This window comes from Mytilus edulis, chromosome 10, assembly GCF_963676685.1.
Source record: "Mytilus edulis chromosome 10, xbMytEdul2.2, whole genome shotgun sequence".
Taxonomy (NCBI): domain Eukaryota; kingdom Metazoa; phylum Mollusca; class Bivalvia; order Mytilida; family Mytilidae; genus Mytilus; species Mytilus edulis.
Window position 1 is genome coordinate 74,333,922 of NC_092353.1, and position 18,238 is coordinate 74,352,159.

Here is an 18,238-nt window from a genome sequence, read left to right on the forward strand (position 1 = left end):
AACAATGAAATTCTGGTCACATCAACTTGCAATTTAGTACACATGTTTTGTATAATATGAACTAATAATTTATGTTTTATATTAGTATACTAATAAGATGGAGGTTTATTTTTCAGACGTTGATGAATGTGAAACTAATCCATGTAAAAATAGTGGCACATGTAAGGACGAAATAAATGGATATACATGTACCTGCCCTGATGGGTATACTGGTACAAACTGCGAGAGTGGTAAGCGAGATTTTCATTTTTTTCCACACAGAAATTATGCATGATTCAAACTAAAAATTATTTTAAGAGAGGGACGAAAGATACCAGAGGGACAGTCAAACTCATAGATTGAAAATAAACTAAAAACGCCATGGCTAAAAATAAAAGGACAAACAAACAAATCATAGAACAGAAGAAAACTAAAGACTAAGCAACACAAACCCCACCAAAAACTAGGGGTGATCTCAGGTGCTACGGAATCGTAGATGCCATAATCCTTCTAAAGGTAGACAAAACTATTGTCCTAAACACGATATCATTTAAATCAAATTCTGTTTAGACGCCACTCAACAATTAAACACATTTTCTCACTTTCGCCTAGTAGACTAAATATTCATTTCGCACTTTGATTTGATATTCTGTTTATTTAGTTATATTTTCTTTCAGAAATTCATGGCTGTGGCTACGAAAATCCTTGTACAAATGGAGCCACCTGTAGAGATACCGCCAATGGGTATTTCTGTTCATGTCCAAAAGGATTTGCGGGGAAACACTGTCAAATAAGTAAACAATAAACAAATATTTTTCATATCTATTGGGCTTTATGCACAAATGTTTAATTTTTGAAATTTCAGAATAACCAACAACACAATGCTGTAATAGACATTATTCTAAGCAAAATAAATACATGAAAAATATCCATAATTTTACGAATACGAAATCTGCAATTTCATAATTTGAAAACCATCCAAATGTCGATGGATTATACGTTGTTTTCACATTTGATTAACCTTTTAAAAGAACAAACTTATCATTCGTTCAAAGCTAAAATTTTTTGCAATGAAAATTAAAAAAAAAAGTATTTGAAAACAACATACACCCACTTAATGGTTCTTCAAGTTGCCTAATGATAATTCTAAGCAAACTCCAACTATTAGATACATCAAGACTGTCCAGCCTCAAATTCTCACCGTACCCATTCACTAAGGTAAGTACAAAACACCTCAAAAACAGTCCGAGAGATACTTGCTTCTTGCAAATTATTTGATTAGCTTTTTAACATAAAACACCTCATTGCTTCATCATATTTGATCAAAAGTTAGATAACTGCTTTATATAAAATCAATATTTTAAATACATAAATGTATTTAAGTTATCAATGTTTCACATTTATATGGCTTACTAATATGTCTTACTAATATATGCTTTAGATATCGATGATTGTGGCTACATTAATCCTTGTAAGAATGGAGGCACTTGTATTGACGAGGTTAACGGATACTCATGTTCATGTGCAACAGGATTTTACGGCAAGAGTTGTCGGGCAAGTAAGTCAAAGACAATTTATAAAATCTATTGGTTCCATCAATTACTATTAAAAAAAACAACTTTTACGGTGACCTGTAGTTGGTAATTTCTGTGCCATTGTAATAATACTACATGTTCTTTTATATATTTCCAACATTAGACCAATATAAACAATCATCACATGCATCATTAAATCCATGATCATTGAAAACTAACTTAATTTAGGGGAAGTTACATACATGTATATACCATACTAGTTATCTAGAAAATACAATAGCTAAACTCATTTCAGGGCCTGTTATAGTTGACTATTTGTAATGGGTTTTGCTCATTTTAAAGGTGACATATAGTAGTTTATTTGTATCATTTGGTCTCTTGTGAAGAGTTGTCTCATTAGCAATCAAACCACGTCTTTTTTTAATATAAACTCATGTTTTCATATCGTCTATAAAAGATCCCTTAAATATTCCAATTAATAAATTAAATGCATTGATTATGAATGGCTGCCTAATGTCCAGCGGCAAACTAATATGTGTATTCAGGACAAGAACAATTAAATGTTATGAACCATACTTTCTACTAGTCCTACACGCTGAGTCAGATCTTAAGCGTGCTTAATCACAAGTAACAGTTCGCAGGAAGACATGTCACCTAAATCAGTCAGAAACATTGTTCTGACTCCGATCCGATAAGTATGTGGTCTTACTCCTTAATGCTGCAAAGAAGCATCAAATACCCGTTTTAAAGTCGTTGGTTTGAACTCACCTCCTTATGACGTATAGGGGAACACGAAACCACCTATCCAGTTTTAAATCTTCTTTTGTGTTCAAATTGTTAGCTCTTAGATATCCAAAGAATCAAAATCAGTGTTATTAAAAAAATATTGCTATAATTGGATAAATACTTCGTTTCCAGAAATTCCATGCCAAGAACCAGACAGTGTAATGGATGCAACAAAAACTGTAGATACACTCGATGTTGGTGGTATTGTAAAGTATGTTTGTGACTTTGGTTATTCAATGTCGAGTGGAGATGCTATTCTAACATGTAAAATAGGACCTTTTTGGATGGGAACCCTACCGACATGTTCAGGTAAGTAACAGTCGTATTCAAATGGTATATAAAGGAACTAGTAGTATACCGCTGTTCGAATTTCATAAATCGATTGAGAAAAAAATACCAAATCCGGATTATCAATTAATGTCGTAACTGCAATTCCGTTCCATTTCCACGGATGTGACCTTCCGAGTTAGGCTTATTTCCGTTTTTGTACTAATGCGAGCAACACGATAGGTGCCACATGTGAAGCAGGATCTGCTTACCCTTCCAGAGCACCGGAGCTCATCCCCAGATTTTAGTGGGGTTCGTTTCGCTTAATCTTTATTTTCTGTGTTGTGTTTTTTTTGCAATTGTGTTTTATATTGTAGTCCTGTAGTGTGAGTTGTCATCTTAATGTTATATTTCACATGGCTATAAAAGGGGAGGTTTGGCATGCCACAAAACCGGTTCAACCCGCCATTTTTTTCTTTAAAAATGTCCTGTACCAAGTCAGGAATATTGCCATTGTTATATTATAGTGCGTTTCTGTATGTGTTACATTTTAACGTTGCGTCGTTTTTTTTCTCTTATTTTTGAGTGTAAATTCACATTGCGATAAGACGTGTCACGGTACTTGTCTATCCCAAATTCATGTATTTGGTTTTGATGTTATATTTGTTATTCTCATGGGATTTTGTCTATTGCTTGGTCCGTTTCTGTGTGTGTTACATTGTAGTGTTGTGTCGTTGTTCTCCTCTTATATTTAATGCGTTTCCCTCAGTTTTAGTTTGTTACCCCGATTTTGTTTTTTGTCCATGGATTTATGAGTTTGAACATCGGTATACTACTGTTGCCTTAATTCAACTTTGTCTTTTTAGCCATGGCATGACTTTATTTTTGATTAATGAGTTCAATGTCCCTCTTATATCTTTAAACCCTCCTTTTAAATTACTGTAGGGCCCTTAAACCTGATAGGGTTTTGATTCTTGCTTTTTGATTATGCGCGGCAATAACCTTTTGGTTTTCACAATTATGAGGGTATGGATGAGGGTAACAGAGAATACTGACTAAAACGTGCGGCATACATGGCTAAAAACAAGAGAATTGAGAAAAATATGCCACAAAAATATAAAACAGTATAATTTGATGCTATAATATAAAGATTAAAGAAAAATGTGAAAATTAGATAGAGAATTTAGAGAAATGGCTAAAAATAAAAATAAAATATGCAGAAATGAAGTACCCAAATCCGGGCCCTCACGTATGGTACGACTCTATCGTCAGGTGTACTAAGGAAGATCAGTAACGGTGCTAATTTTACTGCAACAAATGTACATTTCTAGAAATTTTTCAGTGATACTTCATTCAAAATTATTTTCAAAATTCAAAACCTAATACAATATTTTTAAAAAAGCTAGTATAACAAACAAGAAACCTACCAGATAGCCAAATTCTAAATGAATTATAAATGCCATGCATCATTTAATCTTTAAAGAGTATCAAAACTCAAGAGAGTTACACATATTTGAAAGTATGTATTAACTTGAAACAAAGAAAACAGACGTGAATGAATATATTCTGTATTTGTATGACATGTATGATATTGTGTGATAAATGGATGATCAACCGAATGATGAGAGATACCGTTTACCACAGATTTGACAAAGATGAAGTCATCAACCATTCTTTTAAGACTGAAAGTATCGAGCAAACGTAAATTAAAAACATTTTCATTTTTCAGTTATCAAATGCAAGATTACAGGATTAAATGACTACACAATTCCGTCAACGACTAGTGATGTTTCACCTACCACGCAAGTTTCATTTACATGTTTACCTGGGTACAAGTTACCAAAGGGAGATGCAGGACAAAGAGAATGTAGATTAGGAGGAGAATGGAATTCACCTCTTCCAGCATGTGAAGGTAAGTTAATTAAACCAACAGTACTGTGGTTAACCTTTGTACAAATATCGTCAATCGATTGAAAAGATGAATGTCCAGTTAATAAACAAAAACTGGGAAATTGTGTTAACTAAAAAAAGGTGGACCGGATTATGCAATCATCGCCCACAATGCGTTTTATCGACCGTACAAGGGCTGTTTAGCCAGTTAAGGTCGTTAAAACTTCCATCATCATCATCAACATCCGAACCCACTCCCTGTCTGGAAAAGGGGACACTATTTAATAAATTACAGATCAGAGGACTTATTGTATGTAAAGATCTCAGACCGTTCAGGTTGTAAATTTTACACTGCATTTACTGGAACGTATGAGATAAACGTTTTGATTGAAATTTGATTATATCATCTTCTGTGTGTTTGTTCTTTGCATAGGTATCATTCTTTATATAAGTAAGATTTTTGTTCACCCGAAACAAGGTATTTTATCTTCGCTTTCCAGATTTGTTGACCCCGTTAATATGCCCCAGACGTAGCGGAAAATGCATTTGATTTTACCCTTGTCTGTCTGTACCACCGTACGTACGTCCGTACTAGTTGGCCTCAACAAAATGTAATAAACTTCTACACAATGCTTATTTACAAAAGCACAGTTTGAATACTGGTTGCGAAATTAAGTTTTCCGACTTCTCTTGTGTTCAAGAGTGTATTGTCCATGACGATCATATAGAGTTTAAGTATGCAAGAATTTTAAACTTGCCTTGTGTTTTGTTTTATTATAAAATAAGTATTCAGCTTTGTTGTATTATTGTAAACTACAATATCTGAAATTTTGAACATGCAGTTTACATAATTGAGGTCCACCTGGTTACAAAGAAAAGCATTACGAAATAGGATATATTTAAACATTTAATGTCTTTTCAGTGATGCTAGTTATTTCAGTGTTGAACAAAATCAAATCACAGGAACATCGTTATAGAGCTTATCAAATTAAAGAGAAGCTAACATTTTACCGATCAAGGCTTCTTAGTTTGTATGAGAAAGATCAATTCCTCTATTTATGGTGATCTAATGTGATAATTTAAAAAAAGTATTTATAACTTTGCTGTAACCTCATCATATGTCTTTTTGTTTGATATTAATCGTGTGTTTCTCTGTCCTATATGTTCTCCCATTTCTTTGTATTGTAGTCCTGTCATATAATGTTGTCATTTTAATGTTATATTTAACATTGCCATAAAAGCGAGGGTTTTGGCATGCCACAAAACCAGGTTCAACCCACCATTTTTTTCTTAAAATGTCCTGTCCCAAGTCAGGAATATGGCTATTGTTATATTATAGTTCGTTTCTGTGTGTGTTACATTTTAATGTTGTGTTTCTGTTGCGTCGTAGTTCTCCTCTTATATTTGATGCGTTTCCCTCCGTTTTAGTTTGTAGACCGGATTTGTTTTTTTCTTAATCGATTTTATGAATTACGAACAGCGGTATACTACTGTTGCCTTTATTTATTATGTATGTCTATTTCTCAACAACTTTTTTCAGAATTCCTATATACACATATATACTGTAAACCAACTTATTTTCGCGGATACTTTACTTCGCGTTTAGAATTTTTCTACTCTATTTCGCAGCGATTTAATTTCGTGATTCCAAAATTTACTTGATATAATAAAGTAAGAACTCATCAAAGTTTTATATTTATATGCGCGATATTTTTCTACTCGTGAAAGTCGCGAAAATAAATCACTCGCGAAAATAAGTTGGTTTACAGTATATATATACAAGTCTTCTAAACATCAGCGAAACAATGTTAGTTCTGTAAATATTTTTAGCTCACCTGGCCATCTGAGCTTTTCCAATCACTTTGCGTCCGGCGTCCGTCGTCGTCGTCGTCCGTCGTCGTTAACTTTTACAAAAATCTTCTCCTCTGAAACTACTCGGCCAAATTAAACCAAACTTGGCCACAATCATCATTGGGGTATCTAGTTTAAAAAATGTGTGGCGTGACCCCGCCAACCAACCAAGATGGCCGCCATGGCTAAAAATAGAACATAGGGGTAAAATGCAGTTTTTGGCTTACAACTCAAAAACCAAAGCATTTAGAGCAAATCTGACAGGGGTAGAATTGTTAAACAGGTGAAGATCTATCTGCCCTGAAATTTTCAGATGAATCGGATAACCCGTTGTTGGGTTGCTGCCCCTGAATTAGTAATTTTAAGGAAATTTTGCTCTTTTTGGTTATTATCTTGAATATTATTATAGATAGAGATAAACAGTAAACAGCAATAATGTTCAGCAAAGTAAGATTTACAAATAAGTCAACATGACTGAAATGGTCAGTTGACCCCTTTAGGAGTTATTGCCCTTTATAGTCAATTTTTAACCATTTTTCGTAAATCTTAGTAATCTTTTACAAAAATCTTCTCCTCTGAAACTACTTGGCCAAATTAATCCAAACTTGGCCACAATCATCTTTTGGGTTAGTAGTTTGAAAAATGTGTCCGGTGACCCGGCCATCCAACCAAGATGGCAGCCATGGCTAAACAAAGAACTTGGGGTAAAATACAGTTTTTGGCTTATAACTCAAAACCCAAAGCATTTAGAGCAAATCTGACATGGGGTAAAATTGTTTATCAGGTCAACATTTATCTGCTCAGAAATTTTTAGATGAATCGGACAACCCGTTGTTGGGTTGCTGACCCTGAATTGTTAGTTTTAAGGAAATTTTGCTGTTTTTGGTCATTATCTTGAATATTATTATTGATAGAGATAAACTGTAACCAACAATAATGTTCAGCAAAGTAAGATTTACAAATAAGTCAACATGACCGAAATGGTCAATTGACCCCCTTAGGAGTTATTGTTCTTTATAGTCAATTTTTAACAATTTTCATAAAATTTGTAAATTTTTACTAACATTTTCCACTGAAACTAATGGGCCAAGTTCATTATAGATAGAGATCATTTTAAGCAGCAAGAATGTTCAGTAAAGTAAGATGTACAAACACATCACCATCACCAAAACACAATTTTGTCATGAATCCATCTGCTTCCTTTAATATTCACATAGACCAAGGTGAGCGACACAGGCTCTTTAGAGCCTCTAGTTATCTTTCCCTGCCGGGATTCGAACTCATGCTACTGAGAAATCGTGACACCAAATCACCTTGCACTGTATTCGATGCGCTAGACCACACGACCACCAGGCTTCACCACATGAAAAATGTAAACGATTTTTGTCGAGCCTGCAACTTTTGTTGCAGAAAGCTCGACATAGGGATAGTGATCCAGCGGCGGCGGCGGCGGCGGCGGCGGCGGCGGCTCACTTCTTAAAAGCTTTATATTTTAGAAGGTGGAAGACCTGGATGCTTCATACTTTGTATATAGATGCTTCATGTTACGAAGTTTCCGTCAGTCACATGTCCAATGTCCTTGACCTCATTTTCATGGTTCAGTGACCACTTGAAAAAAAAGTTCAAATTTTTTGTAATGTTAAATTCTCTCTTATTATAAGTAATAGGATAACTATATTTGATATGTGCGTACCTTGCAAGGTCCTCGTGTCTGTCAGACAGTTTTCACTTGACCTCGACCTCATTTCATGGATCAGTGAACAAGGTTAAGTTTTGGTGCTCAAGTCCATATCTCAGATACTATAAGCAATAGGGCTAGTATATTCGGTGTATGGAAGGACTGTAAGGTGTACATGTCCAACTGGCAGGTGTCATCTGACCTTGACCTCATTTTCATGGTTCAGTGGTTATAGTTAAATTTTTGTGTTTAGGTCTGTTTTTCTCATACCATATGCAATAGGTCTACTATATTTGTTGTATGGAATGATTGTTAAGTGTACGTGTCTAGCGGGCAGATGTCATGTGACCTTGACCTCATTTTCATGGTTCAGTGGTCAAAGTTAAGTTTTTGATTTTTGGTCTTTTTATCTAATGCTATATGCCATAGGTCAACTATATTTGGTGTATGGAAATATTTTATGATCTTTATGTCAGTCGAGCAGGTTTTATTTAACCGTGACCTCATTTTCACGGTTCATTGCACAGTGTTAAGTTTTTGTGCTTTGGTCTATTTTTCTTAAACTATAAGTAATAGGTCAACTATATATGTTGTATAGAAGCATTGTTAGCTGTACATGTCTGCCTGGCATGGTTCATATGACCTTGACCTCATTTTCAAGGTTCATTGGTCTTTGTTTAGTTATCTTGGTTAATGTTAAGTTTATGTGACAGTTGTATTAAAGCTTAGCTTTATACTTAGGACTATCAACATAATATCAATGATTAGTATAGAAGGCGAGACATTTCAGCGTGTGCACTCTTGTTTAAATTATATACCAATCGACTACTATTGAAACTCCAAACTCCTTTAATGTATTGTGTGCAAAATCATTCTTCCAAACTGCCTTAAGGTTAAGATTGCTTTTAAACGACTTACAAATCAATTTTAAGTATTTCAAGAATTTGAAACTTGCATTGTGGTTTTTATTTTGAAATACAAAATGAATATTCAGCTTTGTTGTTTTGTTGTTAACAATAATTTCTGAAATTATGGATATGTTGTATACATATTATAGATATAAATGAATGTCTACCAAATCCATGCAAGCACGGCGCTACATGTAATGATAAAATGAACGATTACAGCTGCACGTGTCCCCCAGGTTACGAAGGAACGAACTGTGAATTAGGTATGATGTCAGATGAAAATCAGTATGTCTTAATTTTAAAATAATAACTTGATTCTGTGAAAATTGTTTTCTTAGAAAAAGAATAAAATACAAATGAGAATAAACAAAGGGGACAATGAAACCCTTATTTGAAAGACAAACAGTCAACACTTTTTAACTTTTAGACTTTCAAAGCGAGTTAATTCTGAAGAGCAACTAACTGTCTTTATTTGTTATTCGTTTCATTTCAGATATTGATAATTGTCTTCAACATGAATGCCAGAACGGAGCCACATGTAAAGATAAAGTTAATGGCTACATGTGCATATGTCCAGCCGGCTTTAATGGAAAGCATTGCAAACTAGGTACTTGTATGGTGTTTTTTGATACTGTGAATTCATTTATTTTCTTTGCTTTCAATTTCGTTGATCAAGGAAAACTTGCATTTTCGTGAATATTTGATTTTGTGGTTTTGCCGATATCTGTGAACATAATAGAAAATTTAAAATTCGTTGAACATTTGAATTTGTGGTTCAATGGTACCCTGGAAAACCACGAACAGTGGTATCCAACGAATAATAATGAATCCACAGTATTTCCGAGATACCAGTTTAGTGTATTCTCATATGTCTAATTTCAACAATTAATTTCTTGTCAGTGATTGCAATGTTGAAATAGAAAAATATCAAGACATAAAAAGAACGTTGAAGGGATAATCAATTCCAAAAGGAGCTAGAGTTTTACCAAATCTGATAAAGTATTCCGAATTTTGCATGAGGGAGATATATTCCTAATTATGTGATACATGTTGAAACAAAAAGTACTTGCAAACTCTTTGATACCATGTGAAAATGTTCAAACAGGTTTTCACACTTCAAATCAATTGACAATTAGATAAACTTCAAACTCATTTAAAATATTGTGAAATGTTATTCCTCCTGACTGAATTTTCGGTCAAGACTGTCTTGTATATGACGAACAGGTCGATCTTAAGGATTCCAAAATTTCGAACTTGCCTTGTTTTTTTCAAATTTTGATCACAATATAAGTGTTCAGCTTTGTTGTATAACTTGCTAACTGTAATTCCTGAATTTTTGGACATGTGGTATACATATTTCAGATATAAATGAATGTCTTCCAAATCCATGCAAGCACGGCGCTACATGTAATGATAAAGTGAACGATTACAGCTGCACGTGTCCCCCAGGTTACAAAGGAAAAGACTGTGAAATAGGTATGATGTCAGATTAAACACAAAATGTCTACATATCTAAATGTCAATAATTTACTTTAAGTCTTCGAAATAAAAAAATACAAAAGAGAATAAACTAAGGCATGTAAGGGGACAATTTGGAATGCCATTTGCAAATGTTTTTTTTAACTATATATCAATTGATTACTATTGAAACTTCAAACTCACTTAATATACTAGTATTGTGCAAGATTATGCCTCTCAGATGATTGTTCGGTGGACAGTCTCTTTTAAGGTAGATTCATGGTATACCGCCAGCTTGGATTGTACAATCACAGTACAAGATCGGTCAAGTTATTTGCCTAAATCTGCAAATTTGGAGACAGATTTGCAATTCAATGGTTAGACTGTTTTTTCTATTTAAAGAAAACTTGTTAATTAATCGTATTATACAAAATATTTTAACAAATATATATTTTTTTTTGTTTTAAAACCATTTTCTTCAAATGAGCGATTTAAGGGGAGACAACTCTTTTAGTACAAAATTTATACTGGGCTTATAGGGAAATTTTCTATTTTTATTTGTAGTAAGAAAACAAGTTAGATGACACCATGTTTTCTTTTTATTTTCTTCAAACATATTATGAAATCTTTTTTCTCACAATTTATTTCAAAATTCTATCTCATAGAAATTTTTTATGCACACTTATGTGTTTTTCATGAACAAACTTACCAAATTTTGGCAATTTTCAGCGACTGATAGCTTGAAAAATAGCTCGGTGACCCATACTTTTTATCAAAGTTTTGAAAAGAGCATAGTAAAATCTTCAATTTGGCAAATTATAAAAAAAATCTGTCTCAAAAAATATATACTAGTGATCAACCTTAAATGACATACAGGTCGATTTTAAGTATGCAAGAATTTAAGACGTGCCTCGTTAAATAAAAAAAGATTATTTCAAAATAAATATTTGGCTTTGTTGGATTATTATAAACTGTGATGTATGTATTTTTGGACATGTGGTATACATATTTCAGATATAAATGAATGTCTGCCAAATCCATGCAAGCACGGCGCTACATGTAATGATAAAGTGAACGATTACAGCTGCACGTGTCCCCCAGGTTACAAAGGAAAGAACTGTGAAATAGGTATGGTGTCAGATTAAACACAAAATGTCTACATGTCTAAATGTTAATAATTTACTTTTAGTCTTCGAAATCTGTTTTTTTTAGAAAAAAAAAAATACAAAAGAGAATAAAATAAGGGGACAATTTGGAATGCCATGTGCAAATGTTTTTTTTAACTGTATATCAATTGATTACTATTGAAACTTCAAACTCACTTAATATACTAGTATTGTGCAAGATTATGCCTCTCAGTTGATCGTTCGGTGGACAGTCTCTTTTAAGGTAGATTCATGGTATACCGCCAGCTTGGATTGTACAATCACAGTACAAAATCGGTCAAGTTATTGGCCTAAATCTGCAAATTTGGAGACAGATTTGCAATTCAATGGTTAGACTGTTTTTTCTATTTAAAGAAAACTTGTTAATTAATCGTATTATACAAAATATTTTAACAAATATATTTTTTGTTGTTGTTTTAAAACCATTTTCTTCAAATGAGCCATTTAAGGGGAGACAACTCTTTTAGTACAAAATTTATACTGGGCTTATAGGGAAATTTTCTATTTTTACTTGTAGTAAGAAAACAAGTTAGATGACACCATGTTTTCTTTTTATTTTCTTCAAAAATATTATGAAACCTTTTTTCTCACAATTTATTTCAAAATTCTATCTCATAGAATTTTTTTTATGCACACTTATGTGTTTTTCATGAACAAACTTACCAAATTTTGGCAATTTTCAGCGACTGATAGCTTGAAAAATAGCTCGGTGACCCATACTTTTTATCAAAGTTTTGAAAAGAGCATAGTAAAATCTTCAATTTGGCAAATTATAAAAAAAATCTGTCTCAAAAAATATATACTAGTGATCTACCTTAAATGACATACAGGTCGATTTTAAGTATGCAAAAATTTAAGACGTGCCTCGTTTATAAAAAAGATTATTTCAAAATAAATATTTGGCTTTGTTGGATTATTATAAACTGTGATGTATGTATTTTTGGACATGTGGTATACATATTTCAGATATAAATGAATGTCTGCCAAATCCATGCAAGCACGGCGCTACATGTAATGATAAAGTGAACGATTACAGCTGCACGTGTGCCCCAGGTTACAAAGGAAAGAACTGTGAAATAGGTATGATGTCAAAATAAACTCAAAATGTCTATTAAAATATCAATATAATTGTACTTTTATTCTTTGAAATCTGTTTTCTTCGAAAAAGAATGAAAAATAAAAGATAATAAACTAAGGGGACAATAAAACCCGTATTTTGAATACCTTGTGCAAAAGTTTAAACGAATTTGGAAATTGAATATCAATTGAATACTATTGTAACTTCAAACTCCCTTGATATACTAGTATTGTGCAAGATTATGCCTCTCAGATGATTATTCGGTGAATTTTTTTTTAAATGACGTACACGTCGATTTTAAGTATTCGAGAATTGAAAACGTGCCTTGTTTTAAAAAAAAAAGTTTACAACAATAAGTATTTGGCTCTGTTGAATTATTACAAACTGTGATTTCTGATAGTTTGATCATGTGGAATACATATTTCAGATATAAATGAATGTCTGCCAAATCCATGCAAGCACGGCGCTACATGTAATGATAAAGTGAATGATTACAGATGCACGTGTCCCCCAGGTTACAAGGGAAAGAACTGTGAAATAGGTATGATGTCAGATTAAATTCAAAATGTCTTAATGTCAATATTTTACGCTTAGTCTTTAAAATCGGTTTTCTTCGAAAAAGAATGAAATTCAAAAGAAAATAGACTTAGGCGACCAAAAACAAAACGTATTTGGAATTCTTTTTTTTACCATGTGCAAAAGTTTAAACGATTTTTAAAATTGTATATCAATTGACTACTATTGAAACTTCAAACTGCCTTAATATACTAGTATTGTGCAAGATTATGTCTCTCAGATGATTGTTCGGTGAAAAGTTTCTTTTAAATGACATACAGGTGGATTTGAAGTATTTGAAAATTGAAGACAAGCCGTGGGTTAAAAAAAAGTTGATTTCAAAATAATAATTTGGCTTTGTTGGATATGTAAACCGTAATTTCTGATAGTTTGGTCATGTGGTATACATATTTCAGATATAAATGAATGTCTGCCAAATCCATGCAAGCACAGCGCTACATGTAATGATAAAGTGAACGATTACAGCTGCACGTGTGCCCAAGGTTACAAAGGAAAGAACTGTGAAATAGGTATGATGTCAGATTAAACTCAAAATGTCCATTAAAATGTCAATTTTTTACTTTTATTCTTTGAAATCTGTTTTCTTCGAACAAGAATGAAAAATAAAAGATAATAGACTAAGGGGACAATAAAATCCGTATTTTGAATACCTCGTGCAAAAGTTTCAGTGAATTTTAAAATTGAATATCAATTGGCTTCTGTTGAAACTTCAAACTGCCTTGATATACTAATATTGTGCAAGATTATGCCTCTCAGATGATTGCTCGGTAAAAAGGTTCTTTAAAATGACGTACAGGTCGATTTTAAGTATTCGAGAATTGAAAACGTGCCTTGTTTAAAAAAGGGTTAAAGCAATAAGTATTTGGCTTTGTTGAATTATTATAAACTGTGATTTCTGATAGTTTGTTCATGTGGAATACATATTTCAGATATAAATGAATGTCTGCCAAATCCATGCAAGCATGGCGCTACATGTAATGATAAAGTGAACGATTACAGCTGCACGTGTGCCCCAGGTTACAAAGGAAATAACTGTGAAATAGGTATGGTGTCAGATTAAACTCAAAATGTCTTATTGTCAATATTGTACGCTTAGTCTTTGAAATAGGTTTTCTTCGAAAAAGAATGAAATACAAAAGAAAATAGACTAAGGGTACAAGAAAAAACTGTATTTGGAATACATTTTTTTACCATGTGCAAAAGTTTAAACGATTTTAAAAATTGTATATCAATTGACTACTATTGAAACTTCAAACTGCCTTAATATACTAGTATTGTGCAAGATTATGCCTCTCAGTTGATTGTTCGGTGAAAAGTTTCTTTTAAATGACATACAGGTGGATTTGAAGTATTTGATAATTCAAGACAAGCCATGTTTTAAAAAAAAGTTGAATTCAAAGTAATTGTTTGGCTGTGTTGGATATGTAAACTGTAATTTCTGATAGTTTGGTCATGTGGTATACATATTTCAGATATAAATGAATGTCTGCCAAATCCATGCAAGCACGGCGCTACATGTAATGATAAAGTGAACGATTACAGCTGCACGTGTCCCCCAGGTTACAAAGGAAAGAACTGTGAAATAGGTATGATGTCAAAATAAACTCAAAATGTCTGTTAAAATGTCAATATTGTACTTTTATTCTTTGCAATCTGTTTTCTTCTAACAAGAATGAAAAATAAAAGATAATAAACTAAGGGGACAATAAAATCCGTATTTTGAATACCTTGTGCAAAAGTTTAAACGAATTTTGATATTGAATATCAATTGACTACTATTGAAACTTCAAACTCCCTTGATATACTAGTATTGTGCAAGATTATGCCCCTCAGATGATTGCTCGGTGAAAAGTTTTTTTTTAAATGACGTACACGTCGATTTTAAGTATTCGAGAATTGAAAACGTGCCTTGTTTTAAAAAAAAAGTTTACAACAATAAGTATTTGGCTCTGTTGAATTATTATAAACTGTGATTTCTGATAGTATGTTCATGTGGAATACATATTTCAGATATAAATGAATGTCTGCCAAATCCATGCAAGCACGGTGCTACATGTAAGGATAAAGTGAACGATTACAGCTGCACGTGTCCCCCAGGTTACAAAGGAAAGAATTGTGAAATAGGTATGATGTCAGTTGAAAACGTTAATGTATTTATGAAAATATATTTTCCAACTGTAGTAAATCTATTTTCCTAAACAACAATAACTAATAAAATTGAGAAGATACTCAAGTGGATACAAACGGAATATTCTGAAGACAAAAGTAAACGCTTTTGACTTTAATACTTTATAAGAGAGTTATTTCTTCAGGCAAACGATATTGATTTGTTATCCTTTTCGTTTCAGATATAGATAATTGTCTTCTACATCAATGCAAGAACGGAGCCACATGTAAAGATAAAGTTAATGGCTACGTGTGTATCTGTCAAATTGGTTACACAGGACAGCACTGCGATACAGGTATATGTATGGTGTTTGTTTTGCTATAATCGCTACATAATCTAAACATTTGGGACGTTAATATTTTTCCAATTTTGACAAATACGTTTTATTCGAGATCGACAAATTCGAAAAATCTTTAAAATAATTAATGGTATTAGAGTGTATCAAAACCAAAATGACCTCCAATATAACCAAATTTTAACGATGAGTCGGATCGTTCAAGACGGAGATATGTTACCTTCCTAAGAATAATGTAAATGTAAACATTATTACCATAAAATAAATAGACATCTTTGAAACTATGTTATAAAAGTTTCAATACTTTTGTTTGTGTTTCGTGGACAGTACATGGTATATTATTGAACCTCCAAACGTTTCAGTATCTTGTGAGACATTTTTATTTCTGATGACCATTTTATCAGGAATCACAATATATGAACTTTAGGTCGATTTTAATTATTTAAGAATTTCGAACTTGTGTTATTCTGAAAAATAGACTACGAACCAGTACTCAGCTTTATATGTTTAAAACTATAATATTTAAAATATTCAGTCAAACCTGTATCAAGAGACCACCCAAGGGAGAAGGCAAAAGTGGTCTCTTAATACATGTGGTCTTTGAAAAAAGGTTCCCCAATTTAAGGCATTTATTTGCATTATAACGTTTGAACATACTAGTGTAAATAAACAATAATGTATTGGTATCGTACGTATATCCACTATGACTATTTATCAGAACTTTCATTATATAATTAAATTTATTCCTTGCCTTTTTGAATTTCTTTTAAATTGTTCTGACTTTATACATCACAATACAGGATTCTTGTTACATTATGTTCAACTTGAGTCATGTGAAAATAGCCCAGGATGCAGCTAAAGTCCTCATATGATCTTTAAGATTTAACATAAATTGCCTCATTATCATGATTATGCAATGACGTATATTATTTATAAATTCATGACTATGTTACTCCGGCAACAGTATTGCTTCTCAGCTTGAGAAAGGACTCCATCACAGATTTCGAATGCGTTTTTTTTGTTTGACTAAAAATATAATTTAATGGCTCGTTCCTAATAACTGTCAAGAAAAGTTTTTTTTTCTCTCTAGCCATGCTAATTATATTCTGTAATCATCAACTTCATCATCGTCATTTTTGGCATTTTTTGTCACTATCATGTAATAGCTCCGATTGAATAACCAATTTTACTCCAAACACGAATTGAACTTTAAAATATTTATTGATAAGTGATCTTTCGCTTGGTAATAGACGTCCCGATTGTTGAACTGTGTGGTAATCAATCGTCTAAACTCGTTCGATTCCGTTCTAACGGATTCACTCGAGGATTTCCGAGTGTTAGCATGTCTACAATCGGCCATCCTTGGGTGTATCCGCTAATCTTGCAACGGAATCGGCCGAGTACAAAAAAGAGGGAGTCAAGATCGATCATTGAAAGGGCGGTCAATTACACGTTTTCGAAGGTCGCTGATTTTACCAAGTAAATTGTGGTTGTTTTATACAGCGAATTTGGTCGTGTTAAACAAAATAAAGCGGTCACATTTTGCGTGTAGCAGTTGGTAGCTTTTTACAGTTAAAATATATATGAAAATCAATTTAGAGGGGGGGGGGGGGCTTGGAAAGTTTTCATTAAAAGCCGGTGGTCGTTCATTACAGACGGTCGTTTCTTTTAAATTACGTACAAGCCGATTTCAAGTATTCGCGATTTTAAGACGTGCTTTGTTTAACATGTTTAAAAAAAAGTTGATTTCAAAATAAGTATTTGGCTTTGTTGAATTATTATAAACTGTGATTTCTGATAGTTTGTTCATGTGGTATACATATTTCAGATATAAATGAATGTCTGCCAAATCCATGCAAGCATGGCGCTACATGTAATGATAAAGTGAACGATTACAGCTGCACGTGTCCCCCAGGTTACAAAGGAAAGAACTGTGAAATAGGTATGATGTCAGATTAAATTCAAAATGTCTTAATGTCAATATTTTACGCTTAGTTTTTGAAATAGGTTTTCTTAGAAAAAGAATGAAATAAAAAAGAAAATAGACTTAGGGGACCAAAAAAACTGTATTTGGAATACGTTTTTTTACCATGTGCAAAAGTTTAAACGATTTTTAAAATTGTATATCAATTGACTAATATTGAAACTTCAAACTTCCCTAATCATGTTAATTTACTGGCATTGTGCAAGATTATGCCTCTCAGATGATTGCTCGGTGAACAGGTTTTTTTTAATGACGTACAGGTCGATTTTAAGTATTCGAGAATTGAAAACGTGCTTAGTTTTAAAAAAAAAGTTTAAAACAATAAATATTTAATTTTGTTGAATTATTATAAACTGTGATTTCTGATAGTTTGCTCAATGACATGTGAAATACATATTTCAGATATAAATGAATGTCTACCAAATACATGCAAGCACGGCGCTACATGTAAGGATAAAGTGAACGATTACAGCTGCACGTGTGCCCCAGGTTACAAAGGAAAGAATTGTGAAATAGGTATGATGTCAGATGAAAACGTTAATGTCTTTATGAAAATATATTATCCAACTGTAGTTAATTTATTTTCCTAAACAACCATAATGAATTAAAATGAGAAGATA

At 32.7% G+C, this 18,238-nt stretch overlaps 1 protein-coding gene across 1 annotated transcript in view; it reads left to right on the forward strand.

Annotated features, from left to right (window-relative positions):
• Window positions 1-18,238, forward strand: part of LOC139492973 (uncharacterized) — a 129,062-nt gene that overhangs the window by 22,972 nt on the left and 87,852 nt on the right. Inside the window, exons 6-23 of the mRNA XM_071281120.1 lie at window positions 117-230; window positions 657-773; window positions 1,421-1,537; window positions 2,433-2,609; window positions 4,297-4,479; window positions 9,044-9,157; window positions 9,388-9,501; window positions 10,257-10,370; window positions 11,367-11,480; window positions 12,485-12,598; window positions 13,024-13,137; window positions 13,568-13,681; window positions 14,102-14,215; window positions 14,645-14,758; window positions 15,183-15,296; window positions 15,521-15,634; window positions 17,463-17,576; window positions 18,021-18,134. Coding sequence (XP_071137221.1) covers window positions 117-230; window positions 657-773; window positions 1,421-1,537; window positions 2,433-2,609; window positions 4,297-4,479; window positions 9,044-9,157; window positions 9,388-9,501; window positions 10,257-10,370; window positions 11,367-11,480; window positions 12,485-12,598; window positions 13,024-13,137; window positions 13,568-13,681; window positions 14,102-14,215; window positions 14,645-14,758; window positions 15,183-15,296; window positions 15,521-15,634; window positions 17,463-17,576; window positions 18,021-18,134 — 2,190 coding nt within the window. The remainder of the gene's footprint in view (window positions 1-116; window positions 231-656; window positions 774-1,420; window positions 1,538-2,432; window positions 2,610-4,296; window positions 4,480-9,043; window positions 9,158-9,387; window positions 9,502-10,256; window positions 10,371-11,366; window positions 11,481-12,484; window positions 12,599-13,023; window positions 13,138-13,567; window positions 13,682-14,101; window positions 14,216-14,644; window positions 14,759-15,182; window positions 15,297-15,520; window positions 15,635-17,462; window positions 17,577-18,020; window positions 18,135-18,238) is intronic.